General features: G+C 46.1%; 1 protein-coding gene and 1 long non-coding RNA gene across 4 annotated transcripts in view; both read right to left on the bottom strand.

Annotated features, from left to right (window-relative positions):
* Positions 1–19,683, bottom strand: part of HNRNPUL1 (heterogeneous nuclear ribonucleoprotein U like 1) — a 39,341-nt gene extending 19,658 nt beyond the window's left edge. Inside the window, exons 1-7 of one of the 3 annotated variants that reach the window (XM_079800445.1) lie at positions 19,127–19,683; positions 14,509–14,631; positions 12,030–12,186; positions 9,997–10,070; positions 8,127–8,266; positions 5,380–5,479; positions 3,537–3,649 (exon numbers count right to left, since the gene is read on the bottom strand). In XM_079800445.1, the coding sequence (XP_079656571.1) occupies positions 3,537–3,649; positions 5,380–5,479; positions 8,127–8,266; positions 9,997–10,070; positions 12,030–12,186; positions 14,509–14,631; positions 19,127–19,541 (1,122 nt within the window). In that variant the 5' untranslated portion in view covers positions 19,542–19,683. The remainder of the gene's footprint in view (positions 1–3,536; positions 3,650–5,379; positions 5,480–8,126; positions 8,267–9,996; positions 10,071–12,029; positions 12,187–14,508; positions 14,632–19,126) is intronic. The other 2 variants (XM_079800446.1, XM_079800447.1) reach the window with 2 other exon arrangements.
* Positions 959–3,450, bottom strand: LOC307116454. The gene is made up of 2 exons (XR_013815212.1): positions 2,164–3,450; positions 959–2,123 (listed from the first exon to the last, which is right to left on the bottom strand). It is a non-coding gene; the product is annotated as an uncharacterized lncRNA (long non-coding RNA).
* Positions 19,684–21,295: the final 1,612 nt, after the last annotated feature.

Genomic DNA, 21,295 nt, shown 5'->3' with positions numbered 1-21,295 from the left:
GATGTGGTATTCTTTTCTCGCGACCTGCCCTTTAACGAAGTGAAAGCCCTTTCTCCCAAGCAGTTTTCACACCACCCTCCTCCATGCTCACAGGGCACAGCTCTATACAGTCCTTCCTATCTGTCACCTCAAAGTGCCTACACAGCTCAAGACCATGCAAGGCAGACATGTAAACATTTGCCAGACTAAATCCTGCACCAATCCCTGTAGATGGTCCCTGCCATGTCTTCTCACCTGAGCATAAATGGCCCAGGTCACCTCTGTTCTAACATGAAAATAAATATCATTGGGATTAACCTTCCTTATGGCCACCAGCTTTATTACAGAACTTATATTACACACAAACCACGTGACAAACCTACTAATAACAGGGCCTTCTGTTCAAGAGGTAAGTGTAGTCCCGTTACTCTTGCTAAAAGTCCTAGTGCCACAATTTTTAATACATATATGAAACAACTCATATTTGGGCACAGAGCATTTTTGCCTTCTTAATCTCACTTAATTCTTTATAACAACCTGCGAACGATGTTGGGGAAGAATTATCTCCACAACTTTAGTAGTGACAGAATTAGGTCAAAAGATCAATTTTACTAATTTTCATTTTAAGGAAAATGGGGTAGTATAAAAAGAGTAGAAGCTAATGAGTGGTTGCTATGTGTCAGACACTATGCTATATACATATGCATTGCCTATGATAGAGGCAGCATCACTGTTCCCATTATACAGATGAGGAAACTGAGGCTAGAGGTAATGATTATATCAAGGTCACATGAGTTATTGGTGTACTTGGGATTCAAACCCATGTGTTCTTTGTCAAGTTTAACTCTTAAACATCTACTTAAGTCTTGTCTCTGCTAGCTATTAACTGTCTAGCCCTTGCCAAATTTTGCATTTGGGGGTCTCTGTCAAATAAAATTGTGTGTGTGTGTGTGTTTTGTTTTTTAAAAAATTAAAACAAAAATAAAAGTCCTGGTACCAGTCCGAGTCCCAATGACCCTAAGTCTTTAGGCATGGCATTATTCAGTGTGCCATTTTTATAGCCTCATCTGTCACATCTCCTTATTGTCACCCCCAAGGCCCCACCTATTGTTTGAAATGGACTATACTGTTCTCTCTACCTGGAAGGCCATTATGTCCTTTTTATTTTATGAATGTTGAGAACTCGAGATCTGACACAAGTGTCCTCCCCCCAGGTTCCTTCAGGTCATGGATTTTTACACCTCCTCCAACTTCTCACCCTGAGCCTTTTAAAAATTCATGGCATCCTTTGAACAGAGGAAATTGCACATGGAATCTTAAAAACAGAAGTAGAGATGATGTAGTTGAAGCAAGAGTCAAGGCCTGGAGTTCCATATTGCCACACACTGACAGAACCTCACACTCAGATGGGACAGTCTAGGGAACATTGTCACAGATGGTGACAGGTTAAACAGCTGCAACCTCTTTGGAGTGCACTCTTGGTGGTAGATATAAAAATGTAAAAATATATCTTTGATCCAGAAGTTATGCTTTTAGAAATAAACACAACTATATTCCCACAAAAACATATAGATATGCAAACTGCTCACTCCAGCACTGCTAAAAGTGCTCCAATGGGGAAGTGGGCCACACAGGAGACCATGTGTGGGAATACAAAAAGATCTGAAAATACTGTGGTAAGTGGGAAAAAGATAAGCTGTCACTGCAGCATCAACCACTCCAGCAAATAACTTTCAGATCCACCAACAGAACTGACACTTGCATCAGAATACTATACAGACTAGGCAAGAAACTAATCTAATGTCCAATAACAGAGGACTGATCTACATAATGACTACAGATTATACAAAGAACAAAGAAGTCCTCTAGGAAGTGATATAAAAAGATCTCTAGGATATACATTTAAGAAAAAAAAAAGATGTAGAACATGTATAAACTAAGCTGCTTTAGATGAAGATCTGAAGAAGACTTACATTGTGTACCTTTTTCTATTTCTTGGTGTTTTAGCAAACCATGTGAATTAACTATTCAAAAATGTCTTTAACTCAGTTACATCTATATTATCTGTGTAGACAGGGAGAAATAGCCAAGATTTACTGTTAAATGGAAAAAAATTCCAGGTTTAGAATAGAGTATAAACATGGCTAATTTTTGTTTAAGAAAACATGGTTTTATTAAAAATACATAATTTTTGTTTAAGAAAACATGGTTTTATTAAAAATACAATGAGGTTATAAAAGATAAAGGAAGACTGAGAAACTGTTTCAGACTAAAAAGACCTGACATGAGAATGCACTAAGTGATCCTGGATTAGATCCTGAACCAGAAACAAAATTGTTCCAAAGAATATTGTCAAGACAACTGACAAAATTTAAATGTGAACTGAGGAGTAGATAATAGCATTACATCAATGTTAAATTTAATAGCTACTGTGGTTAAATGCATGCTGAAGTATCTAGAAATAAAGACATGATATAGGCAACACATTCTCAAATAGGTCAGACAAAATCATGTATTTGAGAAAATGGTAAAACAAATGTTAGAATCGGGACAAGACTCTATGAGAGTACTTAGGGCTTTCCTTTAAGTTTAAAATTATTTCAAAGTAAGAGGGAGGAAAAAAAAAAGAAAAACAACAAAAAAAGGAGTACATGTGTACAAATCTGAGGGAGGGAGAAAACAAGACTAAGAGGAAGCATCCACCTGGGCAGCCACCCCTTGTCAGGTTCTCGTGGCACATTTTACAAATATCTATAAATCCTAAAGATAACAGTACTAAGTAGGATTTACTGAGAACACACCGTGTGCCAGGCATTATTGTCAGTGCTTCTGAAAGATTAATTTAATGATCCCACATGAAATTCTGAGGTAGGTGCAAAGATTCTCATTTATAGTAGAGTGAAATACAGGGAGGGTAAGTTGCCCATGGCTGTGAGTGGAAGAGCAGGGGCTGGGGTTAGGGAGTCTGGTCCCAGAGCTGACAGCCAGAGTCTACAGCACTGTGTGGGTCACTGCTCTTGGAGACTGAAGTTTGGCAGCAGCTCAGGCACCCTCTACCTTGTTCTGTTTTATATCCACTCCTGTTCTCCTCTGAGGCAGTGCACTGTAGGAAGCCTGCCTCAACCAATGTGAGGTGAAAGAAGAGAGAAGTTTAGGGATGAGATGATGCCAAAGTGGGCAATTGGCACCACCACTATCTTTGAGAGCAGACAGTCTATTTGGCAGCAAAGAAAAGCAAGAAATTCCTGGGTTTAGAAAACGTCATTCTGGTATCTAGGAATGGAGGAAGGGTGTGCAAATCAACAACCCCAAACCTCTTCAAGGTGCCATCTTATAGGTTTGCACAAAAGATCTGGCAGGTAGAATGGTAGATTTATGCACAAAATGACAGCAAACATTCCAGTCTGTCAAAGAGAGACAAAGAGGTATGGCGAGAGTGGCTTGGACATGGTGCAGACAATGGACAGAGGTATTCTGGGGGGGAAAAAAAGTCTGCAGGTCCGCCTAATAGGACCAACATTTGGTTCTGCCAACTCCCACAGGCTGCCGGCACTCACCGCAAAGCAGCCAATCACATCATTCTCTGCAAACTTGTCTCCGTAGTTTTCAAATCGGCTATTGGTGGACTTCTTCCCAGTGCCTCCATAGCCATAGGAGAAAGGCTCTTCGCCTGATGAAAGAAATAGGCAAAGGCAGGTTAAACCTGCGATGGTCACAACAGCCTTTATGGTTGTCACACACTTTAAAAAAGAAAAAATATTTTTATTGATTTCAGAGAATAAGGGGGGGGGGAGGGAGGGAGGGAGGGAGGGAGGGAGGGAGGGAGGGAGGGAGAGAGAGAGAGAGAGAGAGAGAGAGAGAGAGAGAGAGAGAAACATCAATGATGAGAGAGAATCCTGATCGGCTGCCTCCTGCACACCAGGGATCGAGCCTGCAAGCCGGGCAATGTACCCTGACCTAGAATGGAACCGTGACCTCCTAGAACCACTGAGCCATACCAACAGGGCAGTCACACACTTTTAAGAAAAAACAAACGAACAACTTTCTTTACTAGTTAACTCATCAGATGCTTTTTTTGGGGCGGGGGAGGGGGGAGAGGGAAGGTGAGGAAGATTCCATTGATAGGAAGCCCTTCATTGCATATGCAGAACTCCTGAGGGCTTGATGGGTTTAAAGTCTGCGAACAGGAGCAGAACTGAATTGTTCTGCACAGAAAGGGAGAATCTAGAAAGAAAGGGAGGGGAAGAAAGGAGCTGGGATAGAGGAAGGCCGTGTACTGAGATGCTACCTTCCCTGTGACACTCAATATCCAGTAAATCTACTCATGGCATCAATTTTTTGTGCCAGGGGATTTGGGCAGCAAAAAGCCAAGAGGCTGGGTTTTGCTTCTGGAAGCCATGAAGTCTAACTCCTTGGAAAGACACTGGATTTCCTTAGGCTACAGAACTGGAGGCTAAAGCATTCTGACTGAGATCCCAAAAGCCCTGGATGACACCTGGATTATACAGAGATCCTTGGCCAGGAACCCAAGGAGCATCCTGCCAGAAAAGCAGGAGCCAACAAGCTCAGTTCTTCTATGAACCAGCTGCTTGACCATTCTAAGCTTTGAATCTTCATCTGTATCAACAACCCACCACTTACACATTAAAACTTAGACAAAAATAAAATGAGATGACATGCAAAAAACATTAATATATATCAGAACAAAAACTGTACACTCCTTTTGACCTAACATTTTCACTTTCAAGAATCAGTCTTAAGTGAACAGTCAGAACAATTATATCTCTTAGGTTTAGGAGGTTTTTTATTTTTCCACTATTTGTATGGCCTAAATTTTCACAAGGAGCATATATTATTTTTGTAATCAGATGATTATGACCAAGGCAGAAGGTCTCGGCATTGGTTACTGAAATCAGTTACTTGGGGGCAGACAGTCCAAGGCCTGGGGTCCTAGGAAAATTCAAAACCTCTCACAGGGTAGCCCCTGCCTCTGCTAACCAGCCCTGCAGGGTTCCACTGTTCTTTGTTTCCTCTTTTACTCTGAGTTAGGCTCTGGACAGAAAACCCTAGACAGAACTTCACGGGGCTTGAGAAACTTATTTTATTTCCAACAAGGTTTGAGGACAGGAGAAAACTGATCTTTTTTAAAGAGAACTTTGAACCCTCTCGTAAAAGACGGATAAATTTTTCATAGAAAAGTTGTTATATAACTGTGGTCCGTCCGGTTGGATCTTAAGAGTTTGCCCACACAGGCAATGGCATATATGTAATCCTTATGTCTGTTCCACCCCAGGATAGTTCTGTTGATTTCAACACTGGGAAGAGATTTTTAGGAAGCACAAGAATCCAGGGATAGAGGCAACTGCTCTTCTCTGGACTGCTTGGCTGCCCTCCCCTTACCTAGCTGGGTGCTGCAGGAGTCAAGGGACCAGCCGATACGGACAACATGTGGGTCAGGCTCTGTGGATGGAAGGTGCTTCACGGAGATTTCCTCATTGATCTGGGGACAGAGAACAAGAGGGCTCAGACTGATTCATTCTCTGGAGGCAGGTGGTTTATGAGGCAATATAGGAAGAAAGTACATAACGCATTGAAAACAATGATGACTTGCCCGGCCAGTGTGGCTCAGTGGTTGAGCATCAAACCATGAACCTGGAGGTCAGGGTTCGATTCCTGGTCAGGGCATATGCCTGGGTTGCAGGCTCAGTCTCCAGTGGGGGGTATGCAGGAGGCAGCCAATCAGTGATTCTTTCTCATCACTGATGTCTCTCTCTTTCTCCTCCCTTACTCTCTGAAATCAATAAAAACATATTATAAAAAACAAAGCAAAAAAAAACAGGGATGACTTTTGTTGTTGGGGGAAAAGGCGTCTAAGCTGCTCTGAAGCCAGGTCCTCTGAAGGGCTCAGGGAAGTGCAGGACCACAGAGATAGGTTTTTCAAAATAGTTATTTCTATTTACTTAGATACTTTATTGATTTTTAAAGAGGAAGAAAGAGAAACATCGATGTGAGCACGAACCATCGATAGGCTGCCTCTGCCACACCCCCTACCAGGGATTGAGCCTGAAACTTGGGCATGTGCCCTGACCAGGAATCGAACTGGCCTGACCAACTGAGTCATACCGGTCAGGACTCAAAAACCAGTTATTTTTAGTTCTAACACTTGCTGCAGGGAAACAAGTACTCATAATATTTGGAGTAGAAGGGTAAATTGGTTCAATGTCTTTGGAGGACAATTTGGCAGTCTCCATTTAAAATTGCAAATGCACAAGGCTGTACGACCCAGCAATTTAGTGTGGCACTGTTTATATTACCAGAAACAAACAAATAAACAGAAAAAAAAATCCACAAGGCACTGGTCACATTATGGCACATCCAATGAATACGGCATACCACAGATTATGAGAATATGATGCAGCAGTTAAAAAAACACCATTGGCCCTAGCTGGTTTGGCTCAGTGGAGAGAGCATCAGACTGCAGACTGAAGGGTCCCAGGTTTGATTCTGGTCAAGGGCACATGCCCAGGTTGTGGGCTCCATCCCCAGTAGGGGGGATGCAGGAGGCAGCCGATCAATGATTCTCTCTCATTGATATTTCTCTCTCTCTCTCTCTCTACCTCTCTGAAATCAATTAAAAAAAAAAAAGATAGGATGGTGTGGCTCAGTGGTTGAGCGTTAACCTATAACCAGGAGGTCACAGGTTCTTTCCTGGTCAGGACACATGCCTGGGTTGCGTGCGCGATCCCCAGCAGGGGGCGTGTAGGAGGCAACCAATAAATTCAATGATTCTTTCTCACCACTGATGTTTCTCTCTCTCTTTCTCTTTCTCTCTGAAATCCGTAAAACTATATTTAAAATTGATGGGATAAGAGGGAACTTTGTCCATTTCATTGGCTGTGTTGCTCTATGAACAGCACACAAAACGGGTAACTTACAATCAACAGTGTCTAAGAGTCAATGAAAAGCAATAACCCTAGGTCTCAGCTTCTACCTCTAAAAAAATGGAGATAATGGTTCCTATTTCATGATAGCACTGTGAGAATGAACGGAGATATCTGTGTAGAGCTTTGCACCATATCTTATGCATGCAGTGTTCCATAAATATTAACTATCATAAATGTTTTGATACAGAAAGGCAGATACACAAGAAATTGTTGCCCTAGCCAGTTTGGCTCAGTAGATAGAGCATCAGCTGTAGACAGAAGAGTCGTGGGTTCAATTCAGGTCAAAGGCACATAACTCAGTTGCAGGCTCAATCCGTGGTCCCAGTTGGGGTGCATGCAGGAGGCAACCAATCGATGTGTCACCCTTAAATCGATGTTTCTGTCTCTCCCCTTCCCTCCCACTCTCTCTAAAAATCAATGGGAAAATAACCTTGGGTAAGAATTAACCAAACAAAAAAGGAAACAAAACCAACAAAAAATTGTTAATACAAGTTATCTCTGGAGTATACAAAGGGCACAGGGAGGATGTGAGCACAAATTTTGCTCTTCCTGCCCTAACCGGTTTGGCTCAGTGGATAGAGCATCGGCCTGCGGACTCAAGGGTCCCAGGTTCAATTCCAGTCAAGGGCATGTACCTTGGTTGCGGGCACACACCCAGTGGGGAGGCAGCTGATCGATGTTTCTCTCATCGATGTTTCTAACTCTCTATCCCTCTCCCTTCCTCCCTGTAAAAAATCAATAAAATATATTTTAAAAAAATTGCAGGCACATTAAAAACAAAAAAAATTTGCTTTTTCCCCTATACTGTTCTGTGCCATCTCAAGCCTGATGGCAAAACCTTTCTTTGCTCTGCTCTCCCTCGAGCCTCCCTCTAACTGGTGCTGCTTGAGTTCATTCTTTCTAGCTCAGTTTTCTTCCAAACTACTCCTTTTCTCAATTCTACAAACATGTCACCTCTAGGGTGGTTGGCTGTATAATATCTGGGTCAAATCCCACCAAGGAAAAATCTGATTAATGAAGAAATATATGGTAGGCCTGCTGATACAGTGTTTAGCAATGGTATAGTTCTCTTAAGTTCACTGTACTTTTTTAGCATGGACACAAACCTCTTAAAATTGCGGTCTGGCCAAGGCGGCTGATGGCAGGCTATTCCAAAGGATGAACCTACTTTCTGCCCCTATCCCCTCTGTTGTTTCCACTCACCTTCATCTCAAAGCACACACGGCCCCTTCTGACCCCATAGCTGGCACGGGCTCCTGACCACAGGTATGCAAAACCCTCAATTGTAAGCGGGTAGCCACTACTCCGGTCTCGGGCCACCTTGAAGTGGAGGTCACAGTTATCTGTGGAGGAAAAAGCCTGGAGTTTGGTTGATGTTTTAAAGGTCCCAGAGAGACATGCACAGGCAAAAATTAAGTTCCTTCAGAATGTTAACGAGGAGTACACAAGCTGACACATTGTGGGGACAAGCTCATGAGAAACCAGCCACATCGCCTAGCCAATCTCTCTTTCAGTAGAAAGGGTACAAACTATTGCAAACTGGCCTGCACAGGATCAAAGCAGCCACTTCACATAGAAACTGGGGCCCTTCACCTGGATGGGGTCCAAAGATAGTCATTGGGAGGCACCTTTGGAAATTGCACACAAATGTCTTTTACAAAGATGTACACTTGTTAGGGCTAGGGTCCATATCCTTGCCAATTTCAAAGGCTTTTATAATGATAAAAAAGACCAATCCCCACTGCCATTCACTTCAACCATCTCCCTGCGCTAACACTATCAGTAAGGAAGTCAGACTCCCACCTCCAACAGCTGCACAAATATCTGACCCTGACTCACACATGACAAGGCACATAGGCTCCCACCTCCTCTTGTAGGCCTAGGACTAGCCTGCTGTAGCTCGGACTCTTCCCACTAAAGGAGCCAGCCATGCCTCTAAGTATCTTTCCTGACCCCATCCAACTGCTCTCTCTTTTCTCTAAAGGCTAAATGCCATGATCTGCACATACGGCATTTGATCAGATGCTGCTTCATGGACCACTGCCACCCAGTACTTTAAAAAAATGATTAGCCGAAACTGGTTTGGCTCAGTGGATAGAGCGTCAGCCTGCGGACTCAAGGGTCCCAGGTTCGATTCCGGTCAAGGGCATGTACCTTGGTTGCGGGCACATCCCCAGTAGGGGGTGTGCAAGAGGCAGCTGATCGATGTTTCTCTATCATCGATGTTTCTAACTCTCTATCCCTCTCTCTTCCTCTCTGTAAAAAATGAATAAAATATATTTAAAAAAATGATTAGCTTTACTATGGATATACTGTTTTTGAGGTCTTGTGATAGAAGGAACTGTGAAATGGCTTTATCTTCTGAAAGCATGTAGCCATTGATCTATAAATATGAGCTATGCGACAAAATACATGAATTAATTATTTACTTTTTGCTGTTGAAAAGTCCAGTGTTTTTAGACCTGGGTGCATTTAAAAATTCAGATTCACAGTCTCTACCATTTTGATTCTGTCTTAGGAGGTCTGAAGAAGGACAGGATCTCTATATTCATTCCTCTAAGTGTTTAGATACGTAATCAAGGGGAAAGCTACTTATCCAGTGGAAGAAAACTGAACTGGAGGACAAAGAGCAGGGCCGGCCAGGTTAATGCCTCAGAGGACAAAGTGGCATTGGTTTCACCAGGAACGTGAGCAGCTAATGGAAACTGGTTGCCAAAGAGTTAAGTTTCCCTAGAAGCACTCAGGTTCCCTTCCTGATTAGATTATAACCTGCACTGTGTACAGGGTGTTCAGGGGTTTCCAAACTGCTCTCACATCCTTCCTCTGCAGTGTCATTGGAAGTCCTTTGAGGTATTAGAGTAGGATTACTCCTCCATGAAGAGAAGCTCAGAGAAGTAGAATGACTTGCTCAGGATTCCACAGTTTGAGCCGGGAGCAGATCTTGTCTCCAAACCAGCACCCTATCTGGACTTACACTGGCTCTGGATGGTGCTGGGCAGAGATTCTGTGAAGGTCAAGGCAGTTTCCAAATAGTACCTGGAAGGCAGAATCGGATAGGCACACAAGGACTCACATGTGTCGATGGCAACAAGGGTGTCATCAAAATCATCTTCATCCTCTTCAGCAGGAGGCTGAGGAGACCGACCCCTGTGTCAGAAATAGGGGTTAAGTCACATGAGAACAGTTGAATGAGCGCAGAGGAAGAGAAATGAAGGTTCTGCTGGAATGTACAAGTGGCCTTCCTGCATTTCAATTTGTTCCCAGAGAGGTTAGCGAAAAACAAACAAACAAAAAACCCCAACCCTCTATTAATCCTACATCCTTGCAATAAGAGCAATGATTGTTAACTCCTAGGGTGGGGACAGGGATCAGAGAGGGCATGCTCTGCTAAAGAGGGCCATCAAGAGTCATTTAGAAAACTTTTTCAAAGAAGACTCTTCTCTCACAACCCAAGATTCTGACCCATAACCTCTGCATGCCTCCACACTGAACTGCTATTGAAGAGAGGCTGTGGTAGCCCAAAGGGTACTGGACAGGAAGGGAAATGTGCAAAGGCTTGGATAAACCTCAGTAATTACAATGTATTCACATATCAGGCTTCCTAAAACTTCACATCTGAAAGGATATGAAATGACCCATACTTTGTCTTTGTCTTTCAAAAATGTCCTAAATTATGAACAACATTCATCTTCCTAGCAAAACACGAAAGGGGACTATATTAAAATACTGCTGGTTTCTAACAAGTAGGGGAAGTGGTAGAAGGGTGAGTCTAATGCCCAGGGTCCTGCCTGGGACAGTCTGGATGACCTGGTGCACTGTATGCCCAAATCACGCACCCCATGCCCATCTGGCTACTGGCACTCCCTCAGCAGCAGGCTTTCCTCAGGTGGAGTGCATTCCAGACCTGCCAGTCCAGGGCTAGTACAGAGCCTGATCAAAGAAGGAGCTCATCCCACGGTGAGTCCACTCTATTATGCTTTCCCTGCCAGCCTGGACCAGAGCAAGCACTCCTCCTCTGCTCTGTGGGGCAATGGAAGAAATTCAGGAGTTCCATGTCCTAATTTTAGTCATAGCCTATGAGACCCAGGCCCTGTTTTAAAGAGAGTCTCAGGTACTTAGAAGATGGTTCAGTAGATACAGTGTCAGGCTGAAGAGTGAAGAGTCCTGGGTTTGATTCCAGTCAAGGGCACATGCCCAGGTTACGGGCTCAATCCCCAATAGGGGGTGTGCAGGAGGCAGCCAATCAATAATTCTCTCTCATCATTGATGTTTCTCTCTCCCCTTCTCCCTTCCTTTCTGGAAAAAAAAAATTGTTTAAAAGAAGAAGATGGACTCCCCCAGGTAGGAAACAAAATGTGTCACATGACTAGTCCAGATGAATAGAGGAATGGTCATTCCTACTTTCTGTGATTAGAAAAGGCTTCATACAGGAGCTGAAGGAGGGTAGGAAGAAATAGGACTGGACTTAGGGTGAACGGAGGGGGAGGGCTTATCAGAAAAGGGAAAAAGCAAATGATCAGGACAGAGAGGCCCTGCCCTCCTGTGAACTTCTAACACTCACACTCACCCTGACTACTGTGGCTCACTTGTGCTTATGTCTGTCTGAGTCCCTTCATTGGCAACAACAGGAAGACAAAGCCACTGTCCAAATAATCTCTTTCCCCAGTGTCCAACCCCGGGGTGAAAGCACTATGAGCACTGACAATGAATGAATGAGTAAATGGATGAAGTGAATGTGTTTGAGAGAAGGGCGAGGAAATAGATCTTTTTTTTTTCCTCCCAATCAAGGGATACTGAGCAGCCATTATGAATAGGACACTATGCAGGACTGCAGGGCAATGGGGCAAAGGACTGAAAAGGTAGGCTGTTATCTTACTCATGAAAGGCTAAGATGTTTGGATTTGACCCTGTAGTAACAGGAAGGACCAAAAGTTTTGGGAAGTTGAATTTGATAGTGAGTGCAGAAAGAACTGGGGGGCGAGTGCAAGAGCAGCGAGAACCCTGCTCTGCCTGCTCCTCTTGGTTAGTACAAAGGCCGTAGCAGGCACTGGACTACAGACATAGAAACCTACTGGAACAAGGATGACTACTGCATCACACTCTCACCTCCTATCCTCTCGGTGCTCGAAGTACCCCCTTCCCCGGTTGTCTTCATAAGGCCTCTTGCGACTCTGGAATTGTTGTCTGTCTGGCTTGAATTGAGATGCTTCAGGCGGGAGGAAGCTGGTGGGTGGTTCTTGCTTCATCTCTGTCTTCCCTTCCACTGTCAGGACAATTCCAGATGGTCAAGACACTCAGAAATTCCTCAGTTATCAGTTTTCTGGTCCCCTTTACCTTAGGAGATGCTGGCAAGATCCTGACTGCATTGATAAAGGGGTAGGCACAGGCAGCTTGCTGGGTTCAATGGAAGCCTGCTAAGGGAGCCAGAAGGCTATACTGAAGAATAGGGTTAGGACAAAGGGAGGCCGGGGATGGCTGCCAGGCACATCAGCACTGGCAGTTGATGAGATGACAGTTGCCAGATAACTCTTAGGCTTCATGGGGAAGTAGAGGGGACTTCAGCACCAAATAAGAATAAGCTCTCTAAAGACCTACCTAAAGCTGGCATGGTTGCCTTTGGCTAATCTGCCAAAGGGCCTATGACAGTTGGCAACCACCTTGGCCTGCACCCAGTGGGAGGGATCCCTAGAGGACTTCTAAGATCCCTTTAACCTGAGATTTCACAAGTCCATTCAATTTCTCCTCCCAAAGAATTGCTCCATCTGTTCTTATAAAGCTGCTTCCATCTTACAAGGGAGGGGGGGAAGGTCCATTCAACAGCGTATTGTCATCCTGCAGCTAACTCCACTGGCTTTAATCACTCCAGAAGAGTCTTCACTTAACACACTGCAGTCAGATTACGAGAATTCTCGCTTCATATTACATAGTGTTTTACAAAGTATCATACTTTAAAAAGATATTAGCTTGTAAGAATATGTAATAAATAACTTGAAAATGCAATGGGTATTTAATTTTAAAGCATGCCTTCAACATTTATGTAAAACATTTTTTGTACTGGTTCAATAGAAACTTATCTGGCTACTGGGTAAAGCTAGCAATAAAACTACTGGTCCGCAATGTGTTAAGCCAGCCCTTAGGTGTGATGGCCTCAGTGAATCTTCCTGAGTAAAAAGTCAGGATGGGATAACGTGCTATGGACAACAGGAATGTCCCAATCTTAGGCAGACTCCAAGAATCAGTGCCTAATCAAGAGCAAACCCTGGATTCAACCTAACCTTACTTCTTTCCACAGCATCTATACCTGATGCTGTAGATCACTTACATCTACTTGTCTCAGCACGCAACCCAAGACCACTTTGGATCATGCCCTAGTTTTGGCATGCAGACCAAATTTCTCAGAGAAGTTCTCCAGGACAGGGATGGTGTTCACCCATCTGAAGAAGGCCTCCCTGGTTCCCAGCACAACACTGAGCTCACAGGAGGCCCTGATAAATGTCTGTCGATAATAATACAAAAAATACTCTCCTTGGGTCAAATGATACCACAAGTCTCACAGAGCCTGACATAAATCTGCAGTTTAACCTACAATTATTAAAATCCTGACCCACCCACAAGAAATTTCTGGGGATTTTACTTTGTGGATGAACCAGAATGGAATTACATAGAATCAACTAGATTCACTATGGCACTGGGGCCACAAAACAGTGAAAGGAGCACAAGACTAGGAGTCAGTCCAGGATCTGTCATTACTCAAGAGTGGGACCCAGTTTTCCAAACAGAACACAAATGCAGTGTCCCAGGAGCCAGTTTCCTGGGTTCTAACCCAAGCTCTACCATTAGACAAGCCACATCCCCAATGTATAAAACAGGGAGAGAACTGGATTACATGTGTTTCCCAAACTGGCATAATGAAAATCTTTGTTCTGCAAAGATATATTTACATGTTTAGGAAATCCTGGGCTTAAACCACATGACAGAAATTTTTTCAATCCAGGACTTCGCAGAGCTTTTAATGCTCTAATGAGCACAGTGACTCTCCCAGAGGTGATAAAATATATGCGTATTTCCAGTTATGTTTGGCCAAGAAACCCTTTCTGAGAAGTCTCTAGTGACATCTCTTGGAACAATACTCTTCAGAGCATGGGAAATACCTGACTAGATTCAGAAGGTCCTTTCTGGCTTCCATATTCGAAGATTCTAAATAAGACCTAATTATCTGCTTCCAGGTCTAAATTTTCCAAGGTGCTGACACTAACATCTAAAAACATAACCATGAAGACTCCCCTCTTCTAACACCTGGAAACAGGACTATGTTCTTTCTTTTAAAAGAATCCTCCCGGAGTGACAAAGCCCAAATGGAAGATGCAGTCTCTCTGGAAAGATGGGATCTATGTAGAGGGTAAGGGCCACGTAGACAGGGTACGGCAAAAGTAAGTTTACATTGTGAGCATGCAAAGTACAGAGTTTATCCTTATATTATTTATTAATTATTGTATTTTCCATACAAAAAATTGTAAACCCACTTTCCCCCTACCCTGTAGATTCCATTTCCCTCAAAAGAGATGCACCATGTGTACTTTCCTACCTGGGCGATAGGCCTGCTGCTGCTCCATTTCCAGTGGTCTTCTCTCATAGCCTGACTCGTTCTCTTGTTTGATGACCTGAGTCTCATAGAATTGGTTCTGCCTGGTAATATTGTCCATGACATCTTAAAACAAAAAACAGACATTTAGAAGGGTTCTTCTTGGGACTAGAGGTGGCTTTTTTATGCTACCTTAGGGACAGTCAGTCCGCACCTTCCGATGGAAACCTATCCGGGCAGTCAGCAGTCCCAGCTGCCTGAGGACATGCTCTCTTGCCCCACAAAAGGTTGAACATCAATCTGTGACGAGGTTCTACAGAATCCCAATATAGAAAACCATGCAAGCAGAACTGCTCTGGTTGAAGCAAGGAGACAGGAGGATCAGAAGGGGCCCAACTTGCCCTTGCCCTATAAGACTCTACTCCAGGGTGGAAGGCAACTCAATAGACACAAGTAAGTACCCTGGAGAGCACAGCTGAAAAACCCAAGGCCTACTGGGGCAGGGAGAGGGGTCAAGGCAGGCTGGAGGGGCCAATGGGGAAAAAGGGGGACATACGTAATACTTTCAACAATAAAGAATTATTTTTTTTAAAAGAAAAAACCATAGGCCTAGCTGTTCTGTGACAAGTTATAGTGCTTAGGGAGCTACCTTCAGGGAACAACCTTTAGGTTTAGAGCACAGGCACAGGACCTAAATAGACAGTTCTCCAAAGAGGACAAATGGCCAAGAGACATATGAAAACATGTTCAACGTCACTGATCATCAGATGCAAGTTAAAATGACAATGAGGTATCACTTCAAACCTGTCAGAATGGCTACCATTAACAAATCAACAAACAAGTGCTGGTGAGGTTGTGGAGAAAAGGAACCCTAATACACTGATGGTGGGAATGCAGACAATCACTATGTTAGAGTGTGGAATTTCCTCAAAAAAGTAAAAATGGAACTGCCATTTGACCCAGTGATCCCACTTTTAGGAAAATATCCTAAGAATCCCGAAACACTAATCAGATGAATATATGCACCCCTATGTTCATAGCAGCACAATTTACAATAGCTAAGATCTGGAAACAGCCTAAGTGCCCATCAGTAGGTGAGTAGATAAAAAAGATGGTACATTTACACCATGGAATACTGTGCAGCTGCAAAAAGAAGGATCTCTTACTCTTTGAGACAACACGGAGGGACCTGGAAAGTACTACGCCAAGTGAAATAAGCCAGCCAGAGAAAGACAAGTATCACATGATCTCATTTATATGTGGAATCTAATGAACAAAACAAACTGACAAACAAAATAGATCCAGAGACGTGGAAGCATACAACAGACTGATGATTTGGTGTGTGTGTGGGGGGAGATTAACCAAAGAACTTATATGCAAAACTCATGGACTCAGGCAATAGTGTGATGAAGGCCTGGGGAGGGGAAGAGAGTGGAGAGGAGGGAGGTCAATGGGGGGGAGAAAAGGGGACATTGTAATACTTTCAATAATAAAGGTAAATTTAAAAACTAAAATAAAAAAAGATTGTTTAGAGCACAAATCAGTTCTCAGCCCAACTTAATATTCCCACCTGCACAACTAACCTCCTAAAGACTGTCCTCCATCCTGCCAATAGCTGCAAAGATAAGGGGTAACCTTCTCAGCTGAAGGGGAAATGGGGAGAAAGGAAAGGAATTGTTAAGAAAACAGGAATCATGTCCTGAAATATTTGGAGTTAGGTAGGAAGAGTTCTGGAAAGGTGTCTTGTGGGTCCAGCAGCTTAGCTGAAGGGTGGTAAGAATAACAATATTAACTATTCATGGAGTGCATACTACACACCAGACCCTGGGATACAGAGGAGAATAAACTTGCTCCACTGAAGCCTCCAGTTTAAGACATACCCACATTAAACAAATACACACACAAAAAGTAATTATGACTGTGTTAAGGGCTACAAAGAAGTACCAGGAACTAAGACTGGGATTTAGACAAGTAAAGATAAGTGATGAGGATGGAGAAAACATTCCTGGGATTGGGGTAACACCGTGGTTGGCCAACTGCGGCTCGCGAGCCACATGCGGCTCTTTGGCCCCTTGAGTGTGGCTCTTCCACAAAATACCACGGCCTGGGCGAGTCTATTTTGAAGAAGTGGCGCTAGAAGTTTAAGTTTAAAAAATTTGGCTCTCAAAAGAAATTTCAACCGTTGTACTGTTATTTGGCTCTGTTGACTAATGAGTTTGCCGACCACTGGGGTAACACATGTGAAAGCTCACAGGTGAGACTAAAACCAGAGTACCAAGCCTGAAATTCCCTCAAGAACCTTGCAGTCAAGCCCAGAAAGAAGTTTGGAAACCTTGGATGAGCAGCAAGCAGGCTCTCCACCCCAGGGGCAAGCTCGGCTAGGTGCCTCTAGGGCCCTATGCGTGACTGTGCCGGGACCTGTGAGGCACAACCACGGCGAAGGAGAGACTATTCTGCCATTTGCTAACTGCCTGGATCCTTTCTCAGAGGACAAACACATCTGGGCACAAACCAGGTGCAGCTCACAGGGAGGGAAGTCACAGATAGCATGGCTTGTAACAGGTCTGTTTACCAGAACTGAAGAACGCTTGGAGGGAGGCATGAAGAGGGCTCAAAGGGTTTTGTTATAGGGGACAGGGGAGAGAGAAAGAGTGTATCTCCTTAACTGGAATACTGGATGCCCCTTCAAACCATTCTGTTTCTCTCAGACTCCAAGCATAGTGCTCTTCCCACAAAGCCTCACATCTCTCCCAGGGAATCTCTCCTGAGCCCACAGAGGCAGCCTTGCTGAGAGGCGCTGTGATTCTGGGGTCCTTCTCCCCTCTCTAAAACATCCAGCTCCTAGTAACAGGCAGGCCCAGGGCTAAGCTCCTTAAACATGTGATCTCATTCCTAGCTACCCAGGGGGCACTATTATTATCCCTATCTTACACACACAGAAACCAGGACTCACGGAGGTGAAGTACCTTGTTCAAGTCATGGAGCCGTACCGGAAACAAAGCCTGTCCTGAATCTAGTCTGTACTCTCTGAAGCACCTAATTCACTTTCCTGAGACACCTCTGGCCCCTGGCCCTTCTTCCCAGCATTCCTGCCAGGGGCTCTCCCCCCCCAGACCTGCATGCTGGGCCACTCACTCCTTTCTTCACAGAGTCTTCAATGGAGAGTCTTCTTCCCAGCACTGGGGTCCTGGACAACCCCCAGGCCACCTTCCACCCCAAATCTACACTCAAGTTGCCCCGCTCCAGGAGATCCCACCTCTCATGAACAAGTAGGTACCCAATACTAACCCCCAATCTTTTCTCTCCCCTGACCTCCTTATTCTTCTCACTCTCTTAGCCCCAAGGCCCAGGGTGCCCTCTTTTCAAAGAAATAACCACAAACCCTGGATGCCAGACTCCTTTCTACTTACTCCTTAACCTCTCTGATCCCTGTTCCCCAGTCCTGCTAGAAAGCCACCCTTTCCTAACCCCAGATTTACTCCCTCGCACCCCAAGGTTCCCTCTCTCTTCAGACAATCGCAGGTCTGTCCTATCCCTCATTCCCACTCATACCTTCCAGTGCTGCAGAGGTTCCCTGCTGCCTCTTCAGCCACACACAAGCCCTCAATCCCCAGGCACACAAATACCCACTTTGGGGGGCCAAGACCTCTTTGGGAGACACTCAGCCCCAGAAACACTCCCTCCTCTGCACCCTAAGCACCCAACACCCCCCGTTTTTCCCTCCTTCCACATCGTACACACACTCCCCTTCCCCAGATTTACTAGATCAGCTACACACTCCTGTGCTGGACACAAGGATCCTGTCCCCCAGACACGCCTACGACTTCAAACTCCTCCTTGTTACCTGCCCCACCCCAACCACCTTGTTTTCCATTCAGTTAATCCAAGACCATTCAGCGCTGGCCACTGAGGGGTCGGGCCTCAGAGCCTTGTCAGCTCTAGGCCTTTAGGTCCCGAGTGCAAGGAAGCATCCTCTCCTGCCTGGCCAGCTTCTGGACACCAGGACTCCCCATGCCTCCTCTAGAAGTCAACCAGGTCTCCAGGTTTCCCAACACCAAATGCCCCTGCCTCAAGGTTAGCCTTCAGCTCTGGATCTCACAGTCCCCCCCAGGCCACCCTCACTCAGACAGATGGGGGTCCCCCACAGTCCAGTCACATGGGGGTCTCCCACATCCCCCAAATGCTCACCAGCTAAATGCCGGAGCACCCGGTCCTTCAGATTCTCCCCGGCCAGACATCACCCCCCCCCCCCCATCTCACCAGCCCCTCCTAGGAAACGAGACTTCCCGTTACCCCGTCCAGCAGCAAACTCCAGGATCCTCCATCCTCAGGACACTCCCAGCCCTGAAAACACGGCTCCCGGGGTCCAACCCCACAAGCTGGGCTAGCACAGCCCCCAAAGCTCCACACCGTAGGACCACCATTTCCAAGACCCTCCTGGTCCCCAAGAGACAACCTCTTGTTCTTCCGACTCCCTTCCCAAGAAAACCACGGCTTCGGGTCTCCGAGCCCTAGGCTCCGGAGTCCTCCACCACCGCCATCACCCCCCGACTTTCCTCATCTCCGAAACTGAGCGCCCCCCACTCCCAGTCTCTCTCCAGCACCGACTGCCAGGACCCACCCTTCGGTTGTCCCGAGGCCCCGGTCCCCAGATCCTTTTCGGCGGCGGGCAGCGGGATCCCACAGCCCTTCCTCGGCCCGGACTCTAGACTCCCCGGCCCCCCGCCCCGCGCACTCTCACAATGTCCGTCCGGCCCCGAGTAGCCGCCAGGTTCCGGATGCGGCTGCAGCCCCGGCGGCGGTGGCTGCGAGGTCCCTTCCAGCTGGGAGCCCCCCTCGGTCTCGACCTCCTCGTTATTGTGCCCAGGTATCCCCGGTTCCTCCTCGGCCTCGAGCTCCGGCTCCTCTTCGGGCTCCTCGGCCTCCAGCGCCGCCTGCAGCCGCTCAGCAAGCTCGGCCTTGAGGCCCCGAGTGTCCAGGCCGCGGCGCTGCAGCTCCTCCCGAAGTTCGTTCACCTTCAGACGGCGCACATCCATGGCCCGGGCCCCCGGGGTGGCCCCCGAGCCCGGCCCGGCCTCCCAGGGCTCTGTCCCCCTTAAACCTTTACTGTCAGGAGGCGAGGGGGAAAGGGGGGGGCTCACTCCAATGGCGGCAGCAACTCAAAATGGCCGCCGCCACCTCCCCCTCCTCCCTGGTTCCATGCTGTGCAACACGGGTGCCAATTGGCCACTGCCTGGGAGCAACGGGCGCGGGCCCGAGACTCGGCCAATCAGAAAGTGCCTTTCAAAAGCTGGTCAATGAAAGAGCGCAGGAGCTGCCGGGGAGGAAGCGTTGGCCTACGTCGATTCAGCGACCCCAGTGGAGGGCGGGAAGAGACGGGAGGCGGAGCGCGCGGCGATTGGGTGGCGGCCCTGCACTCATTCCCGTAGGGTCGAATGAGGGAAAGGGAGTAAGAATTTAGGCCAATCAGCGGTGAGATCTCAGAATGAGCGCGCCCCACAGCCTTTCCTGCGCAGCCCCAGCATCAAACTAGGGTCTCTGTAACACATATCCTGATTGGTCTAAATCTCCCGCCCCTAGAGGAGTCCAAGCGGGTAAATTCACTAGAACCAATGAAGTGGAGGGTCAACAGACACCCCCCTCTCTCTTTCACTATTGCCTTTAAGAAACCGGAAAGCGACGAATTCACGAGGGACCCGCCCCTTACCGTTAGGGCGGTTTCAAAACAATCTGTCCACCAATCGCAATTATTGTCTTATCTCACTAAAGCTCGTACAGTTGGGTCGCTTTAGGAAAAGCTAACCAGATTGGTTATTCTTCAGCGGATAGCCTCGCAAATTTCACTGTGGAGGGAGGTATATAAAATAGTGATTAAGTAAATAAGTTATTCTTTCTTTTTAAAAAAATATGCTTTTATTGATTTCAGAGAGGAAGGGAGAGGGAGAGAAAGAAACATCAAAGATGAGAGAGAATCATTAATCGTTGCCTCCTGCATGCCCCACACTGGGGATCGAGGGGGCAACCCGGGCCGTGCCCTGAGCGGGAATCCAACCGTGACTTCCTGGTTCATAGGTAGATGCTCACCCACTGAGTCCCTATGGCTGGGCTAGATAAGTTATTCTTGATCTGGAAGATACTAGTTGACTTCAGTGAGTCCTGAAGATGTGATAATAGAGGCTAGACTAACAGCGTGAGAAAAGTAAAGAAAATCGCACCCTCTCCCCTTGAAAGTAAATCTCAGGGCGCCTCCTTCCACGATTATAGCTTCGCTGCCGTCTCCCGCTATGGCTGTGTCCTATGTGGAATGGGTGCTCTGCATGTGACCATAGAGCCTTCCCCTCGGGGAAAGCCCTCCAGAAGTTCTCGGGTCTCTACCCCAAATCCTTTAAATTGCTCTTCAGTATATCTGGCTGTTTAGCGTCTGTACTGACAAGCTCAAACACACAGGTCGGTGGTAGCTAAGCCGGTGTGTTTTGAGCTAAATATAAGCGCCCGTTTCACAGTATCTAACCCTGCACCACCTGTCGCCTGGAACCGAACGGACACAAAACTTCTGTAAGATATACAACTGAGATACACATGTAAGCGCCGGCGGCCCACTGAGCCTCACCTTAAACCCACAAAAGCCACACACAACCTCTATGTGGGCAAAGGCACACACGACACAGATAAACACATCACCGTGAGATCAGATGACATGCATCAATTCAAGGGACAACACACCAAACTGCAGTGTAGATATGCCCACTAAGGTCCGCGCAGGCAGGAGGCACCAAATGATAAAGACACG

Source organism: Cnephaeus nilssonii (genome assembly GCF_951640355.1).
Source record: "Cnephaeus nilssonii genome assembly, chromosome: 20".
Lineage (NCBI taxonomy): Eukaryota > Metazoa > Chordata > Mammalia > Chiroptera > Vespertilionidae > Cnephaeus > Cnephaeus nilssonii.
Note: the sequence above shows the minus strand (reverse complement) of the source record. Positions and strands in the feature narration are given on the sequence as shown.